This window comes from Theropithecus gelada, chromosome 3, assembly GCF_003255815.1.
Source record: "Theropithecus gelada isolate Dixy chromosome 3, Tgel_1.0, whole genome shotgun sequence".
Classification (NCBI taxonomy): domain Eukaryota; kingdom Metazoa; phylum Chordata; class Mammalia; order Primates; family Cercopithecidae; genus Theropithecus; species Theropithecus gelada.
This window is the reverse complement of record NC_037670.1, coordinates 173,654,415-173,675,064: the sequence shown is the minus strand read 5'-3', so window position 1 is coordinate 173,675,064 and position 20,650 is coordinate 173,654,415. Positions and strand designations below refer to the sequence as shown.

At 45.1% G+C, this 20,650-nt stretch overlaps 1 protein-coding gene across 1 annotated transcript in view; it reads right to left on the bottom strand.

Moving 5' to 3' along the window:
• ZNF783 (zinc finger family member 783) overlaps positions 1–15,651 on the bottom strand; it is a 28,642-nt gene extending 12,991 nt beyond the window's left edge. Inside the window, exons 1-4 of the mRNA XM_025380996.1 lie at positions 15,465–15,651; positions 11,145–11,540; positions 10,929–11,055; positions 10,652–10,777 (exon numbers count right to left, since the gene is read on the bottom strand). Of these exons, the coding sequence (XP_025236781.1) occupies positions 10,652–10,777; positions 10,929–11,055; positions 11,145–11,540; positions 15,465–15,488 (673 nt within the window). The 5' untranslated portion in view covers positions 15,489–15,651. The remainder of the gene's footprint in view (positions 1–10,651; positions 10,778–10,928; positions 11,056–11,144; positions 11,541–15,464) is intronic.
• Positions 15,652–20,650: the final 4,999 nt, after the last annotated feature.

Here is a 20,650-nt window from a genome sequence, read left to right as displayed (position 1 = left end):
CAGCCACAAAAAAAAAAAAAAAAAAAAAAAAAAAAGAAATTTTTTGAGGCCAGCTGTAATCCCAGCACTTTGGGAGGGCAAGGTGGGGAAACCATTTGCATCCACGAGTTTGAGACTACCCTAGGCAACATAGCAAGAACCCATCTCTACAAAAAATCAAAAATTAGCCAGGTATGGTGGCACACATCTTTAGTCCCAGTTATTTGGGAGGCTAAGGTAGGAGGACTGCTTGAGCCTAGGAGGACCAGGCTGCAGTAAGCTGTGATCACACCACTGCACTCATCCTGGGCAACAGAGCAAGACCCTGTCTGAAAACAAAAAAAAAAAGAAGAAGAAGAAAGAAAGAAATTTTTTGAAAGAAATGAAAATAGAAACACGACATATCAAATTAACCTATGGTACTTGTGAGATACAGCAAAGCAATACTAAGATATAAGTTTACAGCAATAAGTGCCTCTATTAAAAAAGTAGAAAAACTTCAAACAACATAATCATGCATGCTAGAAAACCATTAAAGAGCAAACCAAACTCCAAATTAGTGTAAAAACAATAAAGATCAGAACATAAATAAATAAAATTGAAACAAAAAACAATACAAAAGATCAATGAAATGAAAAGTTGGTTTTCTGAAAAGATAAAATCGACAAATCTTTAGCCAGACTAAGATAAAGAGGATCCAAATAAATCAGAGATAAAAAAGAGATATTACAACTAATACTGCAGAAAATCAAAGGATCATGAGACTATTATGAACAACTATATGCCAATAAATTGAAAAACCTAGAAGAAATGGATAAATTTCTAGACATACACAATCTACCAAGATTCAACCATGAAGAAATCCAAAACCTCAACAGACCAATAACAAGTAATGAGATCAAAGTTGCAATAAAAAGTCTCGCAGCAAAGAAAAGCCAGGGACGTAACGTTTCACTGCTGAATTTTACCAAACATTTAAAGAGGAATTCACACCAATGCTATTCAAACTATTCTGAAAAATAAAGGAGGAGGGAATACCTCCAAACTCATTCTATGAGGCCAGTATTACCCTGACACCAAAACCAAACAAAGACACATCTAAAAAAGAAAGCTACAGGCCAATATCCTGATGAACACTGATGCAAAAATCCTCAACAAAATACTAGCACACCAAATTCAATGACACATTAAAAAGATCTTTCATCATGACCAAGTGGGATTTATCCCAGGCAGGGATGGAAGAATCATTCAACCTCTGCAAATCAATGAATGTGATACATCTTATCAACAGAACGAAGGACAAAAACCACAGGATTTCAATTGATGCTATAAAAGCATTTGATAAAATTCAACATACTTTCATGATTTTAAAAAATCCAAAAAATGGGTACAGAAGGAATATACTTCAACACCATAAAAGCCATATACAACAGATGCACAGCCAGTTTCCCCTGATAGTGAACAGGGGAAAAATTGAAAGCCTTTCCTCTAAGATCGGGAACAAGATAAGGATGAACAAGATAAGGATGCACTTTCACCACTGTTGTTCAACATAATCCTGGAAGTCCTAGCTAGAGCAGACAAGAGAAAGAAATAAAGAGCATCCACATTAGAAAGGAAGAAGTTAAATTATCCTTGTTTGCAGATTATATGATCTTATATTTAGAAAAACCTAAAGACTCCACCAAAAAACACCTATTAGAACTGATAAATTCAGCAAAGTTGCAGCATACAGAATCAACATACAAAATCAGTAGCCTTTTTATATGCCAACAGTGAACAATCTGAAAAAGAAATCAAGAAAATAATCCCGTTTACAATAGCTATACATAAAATAAAATACCTAGGAAAAAACTTAACAAAAGAAGTAAAAGATATCTAGAACGAAAATTATGAAACATTAATGCAAAAAATTGAAGAGGACACCAAACAATGGAAAGATATTCCATGTTCAGAATTAGTTATAATGCCCACACTACACAAAGCAATCTACAGACTCAATGCAATTCCTATCAAAATATCAAGGACATTCTTCACAGAAATAGAAAAAACAATCCTAAAGTATATACAGAACCATGAAAAACCTGAAATAGCCAAAGCCATCCTAAGCAAAAAGAACAAAACTAGAGGAATCTATTACCTGACTTCAAATTAAACTACAGATCTATAGTAACCAAAACAGCATGGTAATGGCATAAAAACAGACAAATAGACCAAAAGAACAGAATAGGAACCCAAAAATAAACCCATACATCTACAGCAAACTCATTTTTACCAGAGGACTCTATTACCTGACTTCAAATTAAACTACAGATCTAGAGTAACCAAAACAGCATGGTAATGGCATAAAAACAGACAAACAGACCAAAAGAACAGAATAGGGAACCCAGAAATAAACCCACACATCTACAGCAAACTCATTTTTGATAAAGGTATCAAGAACATACATTAGGCCAGGTGTGGTGGCTCATGCCTGTAATCCCAACACTTTGGGAGGCCGAGGCTGGCGGATCACCTGAGGTCAGGAGTTCAAAACCAGCCTGACCAATATGGTGAAACCCCATCTCTACTAAAAATACAAAAATTAGCCGGGAGTGGTGGCAGGTGCCTGTAGTCCCAGCTACTCAGGAGGCTGAGACAGGAGAACTGCTTGAACCCGCGAGGCGGAGGTTGCAATGAGCCAAGATTGTGCCACCGCACTCCAGTCTGGGTGACAGAGTGAGACTCTGTCACAAAAAAGAAAAAAAAAGAACATATATTGGAATAAGGACAGTCATTTACATAAATTGTGCCAGGAAAACTGAATATCCATATGCAGAAAAATAAAAATAAACTCCTATCTCTCATCATATAAAAAAATCAAATCAAAATAGATTAAAAACTTAAATATAAGACCTCAAACTATCAAACTACTTCAAGAAAACACTGGGGAAACTCTCCAGGATATTGGTCTGGGCAAAGATTTGAGTAATACCCTAAAGCACAGACAACCAAAGCAAAAGATGAACAAATGGGATCACATCAAGTTAAAAACCTTCTGCACAGCAAAGGAATCAATCAACAAAGTGAAAAGACACCCCACAGAATGGGGAAAAATATTCGCAAATTATCCATCTGACAAGGGATTCATAACCAGAATATCTAAGGGGCTCAAACAAATCTATAGGAAAAAATCCAATTACCCAATTAAAAAACAATCTGATTAAAAATGGGCAAAAGATCTGAATAGACATTCCTCAAAAGATGGCATACAGGTTGGGCATGGTGGCTCATGCCTGTAATCTCAGTGCTTTGGGAGGCTGTGGCAGGAAGATTGCTCGAGTCCAGGAGTTCAAGACCAGCCTGGGCAACACAGCACAACTCCATCTCTACAAGAAATACACAAATCAGCTGGGCGTGGTGACACATGCCTCTAGTCCCAGCTACTTGGGAGGATGAGGTGGGAGAATGGCTTGAACCCAGGAGATTGGGTTGCAATGAGCTCTGATTGTGCCACTGCACTCCTGTCATACCTGGGCAACAGAGTGAGACCCTGTCTCAAAAAAAAAAGAAAAAAAAAAATGTGGCTGGGCACGGGGGCTCATACCTGTAATCCCAGGACTTTGGGAGGCCAAGGCAGGCGGATCATGAGGTCAGGAGATGGAGACCATCCTGGCTAACATGGTGAAACCCCATCTCTACTAAAAATATAAAAAATTAGCCAGGCGTGGTAGAGGGTGCCTGTAGTCCCAGCTACTCGGGAGGCTGAGGCAGGAGAATGGCGTGAACCCGGGAGACGGAGTTTGCAGTGAGCCAAGATGCGCCGCCGTACTCCAACCTGGGTGACAGAGTGAGAATCCGTCAAAAAAAAAAAAAAAAAATGTACAAATGGCAAACAGGTATATGAAAAGGTGCTCAGCATAATCAATCATCAGAGAAATGCAAATCAAAACGACAATGACTTATCATCTCATCCCAGTTAAGACAGGCAATAACACACGCTGGCAAGGATGTGAAGAAAAGGGAACCCGCGAACACTGCTGGTGGGAATGTAAATTAGTGTAACCACTATGGAGAACAGTACAGAGGTGCCTCAAAAGAACTAAAAGCAGAACTACCACATGACCCAGCAACCCCACTGCTAAGTATATACCCAAAAGAAAAGAAATCAGTGTATCTATCTGCACTCCCATGTTCATTATTCACAATCGTCAAGATTTGGAAGCAACCTAAGTGTCCATCACCAGGCAAAGGGACAGAGAAAATGTGGTACATATATACAGCTATAAAAAAGGAGATCCTGTCATTTGCAACAACATGGGTGGAACTGGAGGACATTATGTTACGTGAAATAAGCCAGGCACAGAAAGACAAACTTTGTATGTTCTCATTCATTTTGGGAGCCAAAAAGTAAAACAGTTGAATTCATGGAGACAGAGAAGTTGAACGATGGTTACCTAAGGCTGGGAAGGGTTGGGGGAAGGTGCGAGGGGGGAAGTAGAGATGGTTAACGGGTAACAAATACAGTTAAATAGAATGAATAAGATCTAGAATGTGATAGCATAACAGGGTGACTACAGTCAACAATAATTTAATTGTACATTTTATAATAACTAAAAGAGTATAATTGGAATGTTTATAACATAAAGAAATAAGAAATGCTTGAGGTAATGAATATCCCATTTACCCTGATGTCATTATTACACATTGTATGCCTGCATCAAAATATCTCATGTACCCCATAAATCTGCACACCTACTATGTACCATAAAAATTAGAAATTAAAATAGAAAGAATTCTAAAGGAAAAAAAAAAAAAAACTCATCAACACTCAGTAAGAGAGGCACCATTAAAACTACACTGACATACTTCTTACCATTACACTGAAAAGAATCCTACAAGTTTGTCCACATCCTCTGTTGGCAAGAGAACCTTTTTCACAACACAGATGGGAATGCAAATGATTCCTCTGTCCAGGGGAATTTGGAGATAAATTCTCCCCAAATAACATATTTATTTACCTTTTGACCCAGCAATCCAACCTCCAGGATTACATCTCAAAGATACATTGGGGCCAGGCACAGTGGCTCATATGTAATCTCAACACTTTGGGAGGCTGAGGAAAGTGGATCACTTGAGGTCAGGAGTTAAGAGACCAGCCTGGCCAACATGATGAAACCCCGTCTCTGCTAATACAAAAATTAGCCAGGTGTGGTGGCGCACACCTGTGGTCCCAGTCAGTCCAGAGGCTGAGGCTCGAGAATCATTTGAACACAGGAGTCAGGGATTACAGTGAGACGAGATCGTGCCACTGCACTCCAGCCTGGGCAACACAGTGAGTGAGACTCCTTCTCACAAAAAATAAATTTTAAAAAAAGATACCTTGGCAAAAACATGAACTGATTTATGCACAAAGTACTCCCTACAGCATTATTTATATCAGCAAAATGCTGGAAATACCCTAAATGTCCAAGGTATAGACTGTTAAATAAACTATCACACCACACAACATTCCGAATCCACAGAACTGAGGAAGACCTGTACATCATTGTATGAGGTGGTCTCCACAACCTACTGCGTAAGACAGGGGTGGGAATACAAATATATCCGTGTTACTGATATTTCCAAGAGAAACATGGTAGTATAAATAAGAAATGAATAAAAATGATTATCTATAGGGAGAGGGCACAAGGAGGGAAACGAGATTTCCTCGAATGTACCATGTTAAATCATTTTGACTTTGCAAACATAAAATATCTTACATATTCAAAAAATTAAGTTACATCAAAAACCAAAAAGAATAATCTATAAAAAAATCTAAAAATAAACAAATGAATGCAACTGTATACTAAGTTGGTGGCATAAGTACATACAGAAAATATTTCAAGTGACTTTAAAAGGCATTATTTTGCCCATAAGTCTTGCACAGAATGTATACAGAGGACAAAAAGAGCTGCAAAAAAATCTTGTATTTCAATGGAAGTATAACTGTTAGTAGTATTATTGCTTCACTGTTTTGAAATTGTAAGATACTTTATAGGATAACGAAGTGCTAGGATTGGATATAAGATCATTGAAGAAATTACGCAAATTTAGTTGAGAATTTAAGATTTCCATGTAAAAGGAAAGTGATAAACAACATAAAATCAAAGAACCAGGCCAGGCGCCATGGCTCACGCCTATAATCCCAGCACTTTGAAAGGCCGAGGCATGGTGGCATGTGCCTGTAGTCCCAGCTACTCGGGAAGCTGAGATGGGAGAATCACTTGAGCCCAGGAGGTCAAAGCTGCAGTGAGCTGAGATCATGACACTGTACTCCAGCCTAGGCAACAGAGTGAGATCCTGTCTCAAAATAAATAAATAAATAAATAAATAAATAAATAAGGGGGCACGGGGGGAATTTATCAACTGATAAAGGAATAAACAATATGTGGCATATCTTTACAATGGAGTGTCACTCAGCCACAAAAAGGAATGAAGTACTCATACATACTACAATCAATGTGGATGAACCTTCAAAACATTATGCTCAATGAAAGAAGGCAGGCACAAATGCCATATAATATATGATTCCATTTTTTTTTTTTTGAGACAGAGTCTCGCTCTGTTGCCCAGGCTGGAGTGCAGTGGTGCAATCTTGGCTCACTGCAACCTCCGCCTCCCGGATTCAAGCAATTCTCCTGCCTCAGCCTCCTGAGTAGCTGGGATTACAGTTGCACACCACCACACCCAGCTAATTTTTTGTATTTTTAGTAGAAACGGGGTTTCACCATGTTGACCAGAATGGTCTTGATTTTCTGACCTCATGATCCACCCACCTCAGGCTCCCAAAGTGCTGGGATTACAGGCGTGCGCCACTGCGCCCGGCCGTATGATTCCATTATATGGAGTTTCCAGATGGATAAATGCATAGACACAGAAAGCAGATCAGAGGCTGCCTGGGGCAGGGGAACAGGTGGGCAGAGGAACAGGCAGTGACTACTAATGGGTATGGGGTTTCTTTTTGATGGAACAAGAAAGGTCTAAAATTGGATTGTGGTGATGGCTGCACAACTTTGTGAATATACTAAAAAACACTCAACTATAGGACGTCCTAGCCAGAGCAATAAGGCAAGAGAAACAAACGGCATCCAAATAGGAAAAGAAGTTAAACTATCTCTCTTTGCTGACAATGATTCTGTACCTAGAAAACCTTAAAAACTCTGCCAAAAGGCTACTGGAACTGATTTTAGTAAGGTTTCAGGATACAAAATTAGTGTACAAAAATCAGTAGCATTCCTACACAAGAATAACATCAGCCTGAAAGTGTATAATCAAGAATACAGTTCCATTTACAATAGCTACCAAAAAAAAGAAAGAAATACCCAGGAATACAGCTAACCACAGAGGTGAAAGACTCCACAAGGAGAACTATGAAATACTGTTGAAAGAAATCAGAGATGACACAGATACATTTATTTATTTATTTTTTTTTTTTTTTGAGACGGAGTCTCGCTCTGTCGCCCAGGCTGGAGTGCAGTGGCCGGATCTCAGCTCACTGCAAGCTCCGCCTCCCGGGTTCCCGCCATTCTCCTGCCTCAGCCTCCCAAGTAGCTGGGACTACAGGCGCCCACAACCGCGCCCGGCTAATTTTTTGTATTTTTAGTAGAGACGAGGTTTCACCGTGGTCTCGATCTCCTGACCTTGTGATCCGCCCGCCTCGGCCTCCCAAAGTGCTGGGATTACAGGCGTGAGCCACCGCGCCCGGCCGACACAGATACATTTAAAAACATCCCATGCTCATGGATGGAAAGAATCAATGTTGTTAAAATGGCCATACTGCCCAAAGCAATTTACAGACTCAATGCTATTCTTTTCAAACTACTCGTATCATTCTTTACAAAATAAGAAAAAACAATTCTAAAATTCATATGAAACCAAAAAAGAGCCAGAATAGCCAAAGCAATCCTAAACAAAAAGAACAAAGTCAAAGGTGTCACACTACCCAACTTCAAACTATACTAGAAGGCTGTAGTAACCAAAACAGCATAGTACTGGTACAAAAACAGACACGTAGACCAATGGAACAGAATAGGAAACTCAGAAATAAAGTCACACACTTACAATAATCTGATCTTGGACAAGGCTGACCAAAAAAAAAAAAGCAATGGTGAAAAGACTCCCTATTCAATAAATGTTGCTGGGGTAGTAACTAGCTAGACATGTGCAGAAGAATGAAGCTAGACCCCTACCTTTCACCATATACAAAAAGTAACTCAAGATGGATTAAAGATTTAAATGTAAGACCTCAAATTATAAAAATTCTAGAATAAAACCTAGGAAATACCCTCCTCGATATTGCCCTTGGCAAAGAATTTTTGGCTAAGTCCTCAAAAGCAACTGCAACAAAAACAAAAATTGACAAGTGGGACCTAATTAAACTAAAGAGCTTCTACATAGCAAAAGAAATTACCAACAGAGTAAACTGAAACCTACAGAATGGGAGAAAAATATCTGCAAACTATGCGTCTGACAAAGGTCTAACATCCAGCATCTATAAGGAACTTAAACCAACAAGCAAAAAATGAGCAAAGGACATGAACAGACGTTTCTTAAAAAAAGACATGCAAGCGGCCAACAAACATGAAAAAATGCTTACCATCACTAATCATCAGAGAAATGCAAATCAAAACCATAATGAGTACCATCTCACACCAGTCAAAATGACCATTATTAAAAACTCAAAAACCATCAGATGCTGGCGAGGCTGCAGAGAAAAGGGAATGCCTATACACGGTTGATGGGAATGTAAGTTAGTCCAGCCACTGTGGAAAGCAGTTTGAAGATTTCTCAAGGGACTTAAAACAGAGCTACCATCTGACCCAGCAATCCTGTTACTGGGTATATACCCAAAGGAAAATAGATCATTATACCAAAAATATACATGCACACATATGTTCATCACAATGTTATTCACAGTAGCAAAGACATGGAATCAACCTGGGTGTCCATCAGTGGTGGGTTGAATAAAGAAAATGTGGTATATATACACCATGGAATACCACATAGCCATAAAAAAGAATGAAATCATGTGCTTCGCAGCAACATGAAGCTGAAGGCCATAATCCTAAGTGAACTAATGGAAGAACAGAAAACCAAATATTGCATGTTCTCACTTGTAACTGGGACCTAAACAATGAGCATACATTGACATAAACCTGGGAAAAACACACACTGTGGACTACTAGAGGGGGAAGGGAAAGAGGGGAGCATGGATTGAAAAACTTGGGTACTATGCTCACTACCTGGGCACAATATACCCATGTAACAAACCCACACATGTACACCTATATCCAAAGTAAAAGTTGAAATTTTTTTAAGAAGTACTCAATTGCACACTTTAATAGGTAAATTATATAGTATATGAATTATATCTCAATAAAGCTGTTGAAAAAGACTGGGGGGTTTTCATAAGTCTGTTTTTATAGACTTCAGAGACACAAACCAAATGTAAAATGTGGACTTGGGTGTATTACAATTAGGATCCTAAGACCTATAGAAAACATTTTTGAGACAACTAGGGAAAACAAAACAAAGGCTAGGTATTAGATGGTATTAGATGATATTCTGATATTCTGTGGGTGTGACCATGGTATTGTGGTTACGTTCAGGAAAAGGGAAAAAACAGATGAAGCGAGTGTGGCAAACCCAGCGGAGTGCTGAGTCTGGGTGACGATCATTTGGAGATTCACTGTGCTATTCTACTTTATTAAAATGTAATTTTTAAAAAAGCCCCCCAGAGGACTGTGATGTGCAGTCCCCTTTGGAACCACTGTCCTATATACCAGCTACAAGGACAGGGCATGCCTGGCCCTCCTACCGAGGGCCATGTACACAAATGGAAGCCAGCACATGACAGGCCTTCCTGCCGCAGGCTGGGGCTGTGGGACTGCGACAGGGGCACAAGCAATAGCAGGGACATGGACACGCCTGAAGACGCCAGGAGACAGCAGTGCTGCTGGTGGAGGTATATATATATAGTGGGGACCAGCAGTGTTGCTGGTCCCCACTATATATATATATACACACACATACACATACACACACACACACATACACACACACATATATTTTGAGACAAAATCTCGCTCTGTCGCCCAGGCTGGAGTACAGTGGCGCAATCTCGGCTCACTGCAAGCTCCGCCTCCTGGGTTTACGCCATTCTCCTGCCTCAGCCTCCCGAGTAGCTGGGACTACAGGCGCCCGCCACCACGCCCAGCTAATTTTTTGTATTTTTAGTAGAGACAGGGTTTTACCATGTTAACCAGGATGGTCTCAATCTCCTGACCTCATGATCCACCCGCCTCAGCCTCCCAAAGTGCTGGGATTACAGGAGTGAGCCACCGTGCCCAGCCAGTCCCCACTATTACAAAGTGATCAGCATGTACATGCTTAATATTTGTCACTCGGTCATCACAGCCATGTAAGGTGAGTATGATGGCCCACATTGGACAGATACAGAAACCCTATGGCTCTAAGTCTGCCACCCACTCCTGTCCAGGGTGGCCTTGTACAGAGTGGTCCCACTTTGGGTTAATGGCCTATGCTCCCTTTCTGGCCTCCCTGATTGTCTGGGAAGCCCAAGACGGTGGGTGATGGTGCAGCTAGCCCCTGGCACTCCCCCCACGCCACCACATCTTGCTCTTTTACTTACCAGTGCCCAACATCCTTGGATGCCCCACCTCTACTTCATTCTGCTTCTCCTGGCCCCACCCATCAAGAAAAGGTTCCTCTCCCCTCTCTATCCGGGTGAGGATGTCCGGTTTGGAGATGGCATAATCTGTGCACAGAACAAGAAATGGGGAAGAGCTGGACCCGAGATGCCCACAAAGATGCAGAGGTGCCCAAAGTACCAAAAGCCAAAGCAAAGAAACAGACTGTCCACAGACAACCTGTGGACAGAGGCCCAGATCCTCCCTCCGTGGCCTTACCCAGGGAGACCAGGGTCTCGTAGTTGCCCCTCATCACATGCTTGTAGAGCTCCTTCTGCCAGTCCTCCAGCTTGCCCCACTCCTGCTCAGAGAAATACACGGCCACATCATCGAAGGTCACGGGCACCTGGAACCACAAGTGTTGCACTCACTCACCCACATGCTCACAGGCTCGGCCCCTCGAGCTCTCCCACCCGCAGGGTGTCCCACCGCTACCTTGGGGGACTCCCCCTTGCTGCCTGGGGGCAGCCGCAAGATCCAGAAGTTCCTGTTGCGCAGCAGGTTCTCCACATTCTCCAGCCGCCTCTGCAGCAGCCCGTACTCCTGCAGCAGGGTCCCCAGCACGGCCCACTTGCCCTCCAGCTGGTTCCCGAACTCCACAGCTGTCTTCTCACAATCGGCCAGCTTCTTCTCGGCTGTCCCCGTGCGCCCCTCCAGAGTCAGCAAGCGGGCCAGGCAGGAATCCACCTTCTTCTCCAAGGCCTGAATGGCAGCCACCACCGTCCACAGTGTGATTTCCGTGGAGTAGAGGTACGAGTTCTTCTCAGCAGCTGGCTGGGGCAAGGGTGTGGAAGGACTCTGGTCCTCTGTGTGCTTGTCTGTCTTGGGGGCCTGCTCACAAGAAGAGAAAAGAGAGGTATTATGAGAATTATACAATCAAACTTTCCATCTCAAAAACACACCTCAGAAATGACACCTGCAATGGTAAAGCCCCATCTGGGATCCTGAGTTAGCAGCAGCCTGGGGGGAGATGGAGAGGCTAGGGTGTCAGTTAGGAATCCAGCCTAACTGATACAAGAAACAGTGGCTGGACCAACGTGTCAGCAAGTGGGAAAGTGGAAGAAAAACAGCCCCTGCCCATCCTATACACTAGCTATGGGGACAGGGCATGCCCCATAAGCTTGAGCAAACCATGCAGTCTCAAACCAGTGACTCCCCTTCCTCAAACCAGTGACTCCCCTTCTTGGGTCTGTTTCCTCCTCTAAAAATGAAGGGACAAGGCTTTGTGACACAGAGACATGACTCTCCAGTGGACAGCCCACGTGCAACTCAGCTCTGCCACTCACAAGCTGGCCAACTGTGGGCAAGGTGTTTCCAACAGCTTCCAACTTCCCTTCCCCATCTAGAAAATGGAGATAATAATAGTACCTATACAGTAAGACTGAGAGAATTAAGAAAAATCTGTGTACAAAGCACTTAGTACAATGTGTAGCACAGCACAAATAATAAACATGAGCCCCATGTCGCAGGGCTAAGAAGATGATGATTGCTATGGAACGAATGTTTGTGTCTCCCTCAAAATCCATTTGCTGAAGCAGTAATCCCCAATATGCTGGTATTTGGAGGTGGAGCCTCTGGGAGGCAATTAGGCCATGAAGGCAGAGCCCTCATATGTAGGATTTGTGCCCTTGTAAGAAGAAACACAAGGGACACGATCTTGCTGTATGCCATGGGAGGATACAATGAGAAGGCAGCCGTCTGCAAACCAGGAAAAGAGACCTGCCGGGAACCAAGTAAGGCAGCCTGAGCAGACTGAGACAATGATGGTGATTATGGTGATGGTTCTGGCTCAGGGATATGGTACAAATAGTTCATATGGCCTTTTTTTTACCTCCACCTCTTTCATTCCGTTGTCCTTCAGTGCCTTGGAAAAAGCTTCTCAAGTGCCTCAACTTACCCTGATACCTGATTCACAAGCCATCATCGTGCATGTGCAATGGGCAAAGTCCTGGTTGGTGCTGCTAAAAGCCTCGTTGGAGAGACAAATCGACATCTCACCCCTCAATTTCATTCATGCTTCATGGTTAAATCATCACAGGGTACTAACTTCCAAAATTACCTCAAATCCAGCCATGTTTCTCCTTCTCCACTGCCAGTGTCTAGTCCAAGTCCCCATCACCTTGCTTGGCCTCGGCCACTGCGGTCCTGCCTACCTGATTTCCCCACTTCCAGCCTTCTCCCCCACTTCCAGCCTTCTCCACGACAATACACTTTCCACAGAGTAACCGGTAATCTTTTTTTTTTTTTTTTTTTTTTTGAGACAGAGTCTTGCTCTGTCGCCCAGGCTGGGGTACAGTGGCGCAATCTCAGCTCACTGCAACCTCCACCTCCCGAGTTCAAGCGATTCTCCTGCCTCAGCCTCCCGAGTAGCGGGGACTACAGACACCCGCCACCACACCCGGCTGGTTTTTATATTTTCAGTAGAGACGGGCTTTCACCATATTGGCCAGGCTGGTCTCAAACTCCTGACTTTGTGATCCGCCTTTCTCAGCCTCCCAAAGGGCTGGGATTACAGGCATGAGCCACCACTCCCAGCTTGGTAATCTTTTAAAAACACAAATAGATCATTGCAGTCCCCTGCTTAAAACTCTTCAGTAGTTTCCCAGTGTACGTGGCATAAGATCTAGACTTCTTCATGGCCCAGCCGACCTCTCTTGACCTTGAGCCATCCAGTTCCTGCCGCGCTCCAGCCATGCCGGCCTCCTGTGGATTCCGAGGACCCACTCGGCCCTCCTCCACCTTCGTGTCAGCTCTCAATATGCATCCTCTGTATGCCTGAGTCCCTCTGGTCTTTAAGAGTCTTGCTTAGACAACGCATCCTAGAGACTTTCACTGTTCCCTCCTTCCTAGCACTAATCATCTATAATTGCTTCATCCATTCAACGACAATTACTGAACACCTATCATAGTAAACATACGATGAAGATGAAAAAAAAAACTGATGGGGTTCTTCCTTCTCCAGGAGAAAAATTCTGTATAGGAATACTTATAAATAACAACAGTGTGACAGGATGGGCTAACAGGAGTCCAGGGCAAATCTGTCCCTTTTGGGAAGTTTCTTGGGATCTCAAGTGCTGCAAGAAGGCATTGGGAAAGGAGCAGGTGGACAGGAGTGAGCTGAAAGGTAGTAAAGCTGTGAGCTCCAGGCTAGGGGGAGTGGATGATGTCACCTCCTAGGGCCCCCTCTTCCCAGGCAACAGGACTATAAACCTGCAGAATCCCCAATGTTTTTTCTCTCCCTTGCACTCAGGGAACCCAAAAAGAAGCTCACCACACTCGCTAAGTAAAGAGGAGGGAGAGGAAGTTCTACTTTAATAAAAGTATCCAGAAAAATCAAGGTTTCAAAACCTTCACTGAGGTGTATTAATAACAGTAGGTATCATCTACTGAGCTCTTTACAAGCGTTTTCTAGTATGTCAAAAATGGCCAAAGGATTATAATCTCCCAATTGGACAAACTGCACAATATCAAACCAATATTCTAAAATCTGTTAAACTGGCCTAGTTTATATAGATGAAGATGCAGAAAAAAACTGATGTGATTCTTCCTTCTCCAGGAGGAAAATTCTGTATAGGAATACTTATAAATATAGTTTATTCTTATGAACAAACTTATTCATATAGATATATATCTAGATAGATAGATAGACAGATAGATAGATATATACGAGACAGGCACCTGCGCCTGTAATCCCAGCTACTTGGGATTGGGAGGCTGAGGTAGGAGAATCACTTGAACCTGGGAGGCAGAGGCAGAGGTTGCAGTGAGATGAGATCCCACCACTGCACTCCAGCTTGGCTGAGAGACCCTGTCTAAAAAATATAGATATAGATATAGATAGATAGATATAAAAAACATTTTTTAATTAAAAAAATTTTAAATGGCCGGGTGCAGTGGCTCACATCTGTAATGCCAGCACTTTGGGAGGACGGGGCGGGCAGATCACGAGGTCTGGGGTTCAAGACCAGCCTGGCCGACATAGTGAAACTCCATCTCTATCAAAAATAGAAAAATTAGCCAGGCGTGGTAGCAGGCGCCTGTAGTCCCAGCTACACGGAGAGTCCCAGTTCAAGGAGAATCCCTTGAACCTGGGAGGCGGAGCTTGCAGTGAGCCGAGATCGTGCCACTGCACTCCAGCATGCACAACAGAGCGAGACTCCCTCTAAAAAAAAAAAAAAAAATTAAATTAAATCTGCTACATTGATTTTTTTTTTTAATCTACAATCTCTCTTGTAAACGACACTTAAATCTTTCTCTTTGGTAAAAGTAGACTATGAGGCGTTTTAAAGTGTCTAATTCCAAAGTCCCTGCCCCGGCGTGAGGCTCCCGCCTCTAACAGATGCGTGACCCTGGGCCAGTCCCTTCCCATCTCAGCCTCCGCGACTGTCCCGTGGGGCCTGCTGCCCCTGCCCGCCCAGCCTGCTGTGGGGGCGCCGCGGGGCCTCAAATGGAACAATGCTTCCAAGGCGCGGCCTCCTAGTCGCCGAGCGTGACTCTGAGGCCCGGGCTGGCAGAGGCCGCAGAAGGGCCGGATCGTCAGTCGCTGACGTCGGGGCCCCGCCCGCCGGGCCTGGAGTTTGGGCCGCCCGGTCTATGCCTTCGACGCGGGCCGGGCGGTGGGCCGGGGGCGGCGAGCGCGGAGGCTGCGCGCAGGGCCCTCTCGCCAGGCGGCCCCGCGCGGCCAGAGTCCCTCGCGCGGGCTCACGCAGCGGCGGCCTGGGCCTTCCCGGCGTCCGCGGGGCCCAGGGCGCTTACCCGGGCAGGCGCCGCTTCGGCCATGGCTACCCGCGTCCCTCGCTGGGTTGCAGTCCCTGGACCCGGCCTGTCGGGCCCGGGGCGGCGCGGCGGCGACAGCGGAGGCGGAGCGGGACCCGCCTAGCCTGGGAGCTACTGCCAGGGGGCCGCGAACTGCGTCCCGAGCCACGTGCCCCGCTGTCCCTTTTAAAAAGAGCTGAGCTCGGCGGCCGAGACTGAGGGCGTGCACAGCGCCCCCTGCAGCCCGTAGGACCGCACGCCCGCGGCCACCGCGCCGCGCCCACCCGAGGCCTTCAGCGCCCGCGGCGTCCGGGACCCAGGCGCGGCCGCCCACCCTCACCCGGGGCGCGGGAGTCAACGCCGGGGCGGGCGTCCCACGGTCTCCATCCGGGCTGCGTCAGGCATAAGCCACTCCCGGGCCAGCGCGGCACCCAGCCCCTCTCTGCGTCCCACGCGGGAGCCGGGAGGGCTGGGGGAAGGAGCCGCGCTGGAAAGTGCGAAACCTCGCGAGGGAAAGCTACGTGGGGAACCGGGGCGTCCCTCGCCGGGGCTCCAGTCCGGACCGAGACTCTGTTGCAGCGCCTCCCACGCACCACAGAACTGAGTTGGGGAAAGTAAAAAGGATACGTGTGTACCCAGGGAGAAGCCAAGAAAACTTAGATGAACGTTTTTAAACTCTTTTATGTTTTACAGAACAAAGGTCAATATTGTATGATTTTTTTTTTTCTCCTAAGCCTGCCCTCCCCTCCTGGGGACGCTGGGGTCCCTTCCTCCTCCCGGGGCCCACCCAGGGAAAGTCCTCAGCCACCCATTAGGACCCTTCTGTAGCTTTGGTCCAGGCTGCGGATCACAGCAAGTATGAATCAGTCCATCTCTCATTTAGGCCCTGAGGCATCTTGAATAAACCGCAGGACCCATTTTCCTCGGCCTGTGCTGAGGCACATTGAACTAAATGTGCTGTATGCAGTTGAAGCTTTGTTTTCTGTCTTTAACGCATTTCCCATTCATCTCACACTATTTGTCCAACAAGCTGGCAAACTCTTCCCGCTAGAAATCTGCAGTTTTGTTTCTGTGTTTGGTTTTGTTTGGGGTTTTTTGGTTTTGGTTTTGGTTTTTTCTTTTTTTGCGGGGGTGAGAAATTATTTTCACCAATATTTGAGCCAAGCAAAAGCGTGGTCAACTATCAGAAAAAAACACACTCTGATACCCTAAGTAAGGTGCACCCCTAGAGTTTGCGGAAAGGTTAGGACGTGTTACTTTAAGGTAACAAGTCAAATCAATATTTGGCATTATTCATTTTGGAAATGCTTGTTGAACTATCCCAACCTAAGACCCAAACTGCAAATATGCACTAAAGACATTAAGAGCATCCCAAGGATCTTATCAGGGATCAGTACAATCTATTAAGGATTATAAAATACCGGTAAGTGGTGACGTTATAGAGTAACAGTTGAGGCCCAATGCAAACAGAAAGGGTCAGGAAAATGGGCCAGGAGCCGTGGCTCACGCCTGTAATCCCAGCAGTCTGGGAGGCTGAGGCGATGGATCACCTGAGGTCAGGAGTTTGAGACCAGCCTGGCCAACATGATGAAACCCCATCTCTACTAAAAATACAAAAAATTAACTGGGTGTGGTGGTGAACTACTCTGGAAGCTGAGGCAGGATCATTGCTTGAACCCGGGGAGGCAGAGGTTGCAGTGAGCCGAGATCACGCTATTGTACTCCAGCCTGAGCAACAAGAGCAAAACCCCGTATCAAAAAAAAAAAAAAAAATAAAACGGGGGGGTCAGGAAAATGGGCTGGAGACAAAAATGCTAGAATTTAATCTGTTGAGAAAAGAGTGCTATAATGTTTGACAGCTAGTCTTCGTTTTTTTAGGAAAAGAGTTTAAGTCAGTGGTACTCAAACTTGAGCGTGCATCATGTTCACTGAGGGTGCTTGTTAAAAACACAGAATGCTAGGCACAAACCTCAGCATTTCTAGGTCTGAAGCAGGAAGGGATGAAAGTGATGCGAATTTGCAATTCTAACTAGTTCCCAAGAAATGCTGGTTCTATTGGTCTGGTGACCACAGTTTGAAAACCTTGGCACTGTTTATCAGGGTCCCACAGCTACCTCCCATTCCCATGCTCAGATTCTATAAATATATTTAATAAATGAACACTTCGCACCATAATGTGGTTTCTGAGCAGACCAGCCAGCGTGTCAAGTCAGCTCTGATATAAATTAAAATTACATGGTTTTTTTTGTTTTCGTTTTTGTTTTTGTTTTTAGATGGAGTTTCGCTCGTTGCCCAAGCTGGAGTGCAATGACACGATCTCGGTTCACTGCAACCTCCGCCTCCCGGGTTCAAGTGATTCTTCTGCCTCAGCCTCCCGAGTAGCAGGGATTACAGGTGCCCACCACCATGCCAGGCTAATTTTTTGTATTTTTAGTAGAGACGGGGTTTCACCATGTTGTTGTCCAGGCTGGTCTCAAACTCCTGACCTCAGGCAGTCCACCCACCTCGGCCTCCAAAAGTGCTGAGATTACAGGCATGAGCTACCATGCTCAGCCTACATTCATCTTTAATCTGTCTCTTGTGAGTTTGCTTTTTTGGGGATCAGATTTCCAGGACCTGATTATCTCTGGGTGGACTAACAACATCCAGTGGAGGCCCAGTCCGTGGAGTAACAAGGGTGACTCCACCTCCAGAAGGTGGGGTTGTCACAGTTTGAGGGCCATCAAAGTAGCACCTAGGGTCACTCAAGAGGTCAGCACACTCAAGTGCCACTGTCCCCACCAGAACATCCTCAGCCAAGAGATAGGGGCAGGTCAGAGACAGAATTGCTGTGGCTCCCTCATCGTCCAAACCAGGAATGTAATTTAGATTAGGAGGTGGACCCACACAGAATTATAAAGATGTTAGGAACGGAAGCATTAGTAGAGGGAGACCAGAAGTACAACCAAGTCTCCCTTCTTCCATAGAAGCCTTTCCTATTTCAGACAACACCAAGCTCCCTATTCTGTGAACATCCATTATACTTTCTCATTCAGCAAACATTTGCTGAGCACCTATGTGCCAAGCACCTGTGCTGAGAGCTGTGGAGGCTGACAGGATTAAGACATGGTCCCTCCTGGGGTCAGGCGAGGTGGCTCACGCCTGCCTGTAATCCCAGCACTTTGGGAGGCTGAGGTGGGCGGATCATGAGGTCAGGAGATGGCGACCATCCTGGCTAATGCGGTGAAACCCTATCTTTACTAAAAATACAAAAAATTAGCCGGGCGTGGTGGCGGGTGCCTGTAGTCCCAGCTACTGCTACTTGGGAGGCTGAGGCAGGGGAATGGCCTGAACCCAGGAGGTGGACCTTGCAGTGAGCTGAGATCGCGCCACTGCACTCCAGCCTGGGCAACAGAACAGGACTCCGTCTCAAAAAAAAAAAAAAAAAAAAAAGACATAGTCCCTTCTTCCCCACAGCATCACATCCTGTGACTGTGTCTTGGTCTTACCTATTGCTCCCTTCCCTTGCAGCTGCACCCAATCAGGTAAGTCCTCACTGACTCTTCCTTGGTCTCACTCGAAACCTAGCATATCCCACACCCCACCCCAACCCCCAAAAAGCACAGTATAATTCTTTTTTTTGAGACGGAGTCTCGCTCTGTCGCCCAGGCTGTAGTGCAATTGTGCAATCTCCACTCACTGCAAGCTCCACCTCCCGGGTTCACGCCATTCTCCTGCCTCAACCTCCCATGTGACTGGGATTACAGGCGCCTGCCACCGTGCCCGGCTAATTTTTGTATTTTTAGTAGAGACGGGGTTTCACCGTGTTAGCCAGGGTGGTCTCGATCTCCTGACCTTGTGATCCACCTGTCTCAGCCTCCCAAAGTGCTGGGATTACAGGCGTGAGCCATTGCGCCCGGCTAATTCTTACTAGTATTCCCAAATCACAGCTAGAATCGGGTCACTCTTTTGCTCAAAATGCTTCAGCTCCCCATTACCAACTGAATAAAATCCAGACTCCTTGAAGCCTGACCCAACTGTAACACCCACTACTCTCCTTCTCACACTCCACCCTCCCCAAATTGGATGAACTCCTCTTCTGTACATGCCCCATAATGTCTCCTCACTTGGTCATGTCACCTCCATTTAGAATGTCCTTCCTGCCATCCTTAGAAGGCCAGTTCAAATACCACCTATGGCAAAGTCTACCCAATGTCTCATGCCTAAAATGATTGTTCTCTGAATGCTTACAGCCTTTTACCCTCACTTATCTGAAGACATTACTATTCTCTTATATCCCCTTAGCAGCCTGTAAGTCCAAGAGCAAGATTTATCCTTGTACCCCTCTGTAGAATTCTGCACAGGGAGGATACTCAGGTATTTGTGTGAACAAAACTCTAAGGCAGAACGGAATACTGTCCTCACCTAGGAAAGGGCTGTGCAAAGGTGCAGTAAAGGAAGAAAACTGATTTTGAAAGAACATAAACTCAATAAGGGCAAAGATCTTCATTTTGTTCATTGATGTGTATTTAAAACAGTGCCTAGATAACAGGGGCTCAGTATGTATTTGGTCAATGAAAGAAATGGATGAGGGAAGCTTTCACAGAAGGGGCTTATAAACCAAAACAGTGAAAAATAGTGTTTGGTTCAGAGGACGACACTGCAGAGAGGGAAAGAGCACGGCTTATTCAGTAAGACAGGAGGCCAGACGTGGTGGTTCACAGCTGTAATTCCAGCACTTTGGGAGGCTGAGGCAGGAGGATCGCTTGAGCCTAGGAGTTCGATACCAGCCTGGGCAATATAGTGGGACCCTGTCTCTACAAAAGGTACAAAAATCAGCTGGGTGTGGTTGGTGCACACCTGTAGTCCCCACTACTCGGGAGGCTGTGATGGAAGGATCCATTGAGCCCAAGAGGTCAAGGCTGCAGTGAGCTGTGATGGCACACTCAGTCTGGGCAACAGAGACCCTGTCTCAAAAATTTTTTTTAAAAATGAATGAATGAATGAATGACAGGAAGCCCAATGTGGCAGCAGCATAGAGTGAAAAGAGAAAAAAATGGAGGGTGATGCAGGTTGTCAGAGTCTTGAGTTCTATACTAAAAAGACTGCTCATTATCAGTAGCTGCTGAAAGCCATTGCAAGGTTTTGAGGAAAGTCTACATCCAGTTGTGTGCAAGGACATTAACTCTGGAATCAAAACGGATGTG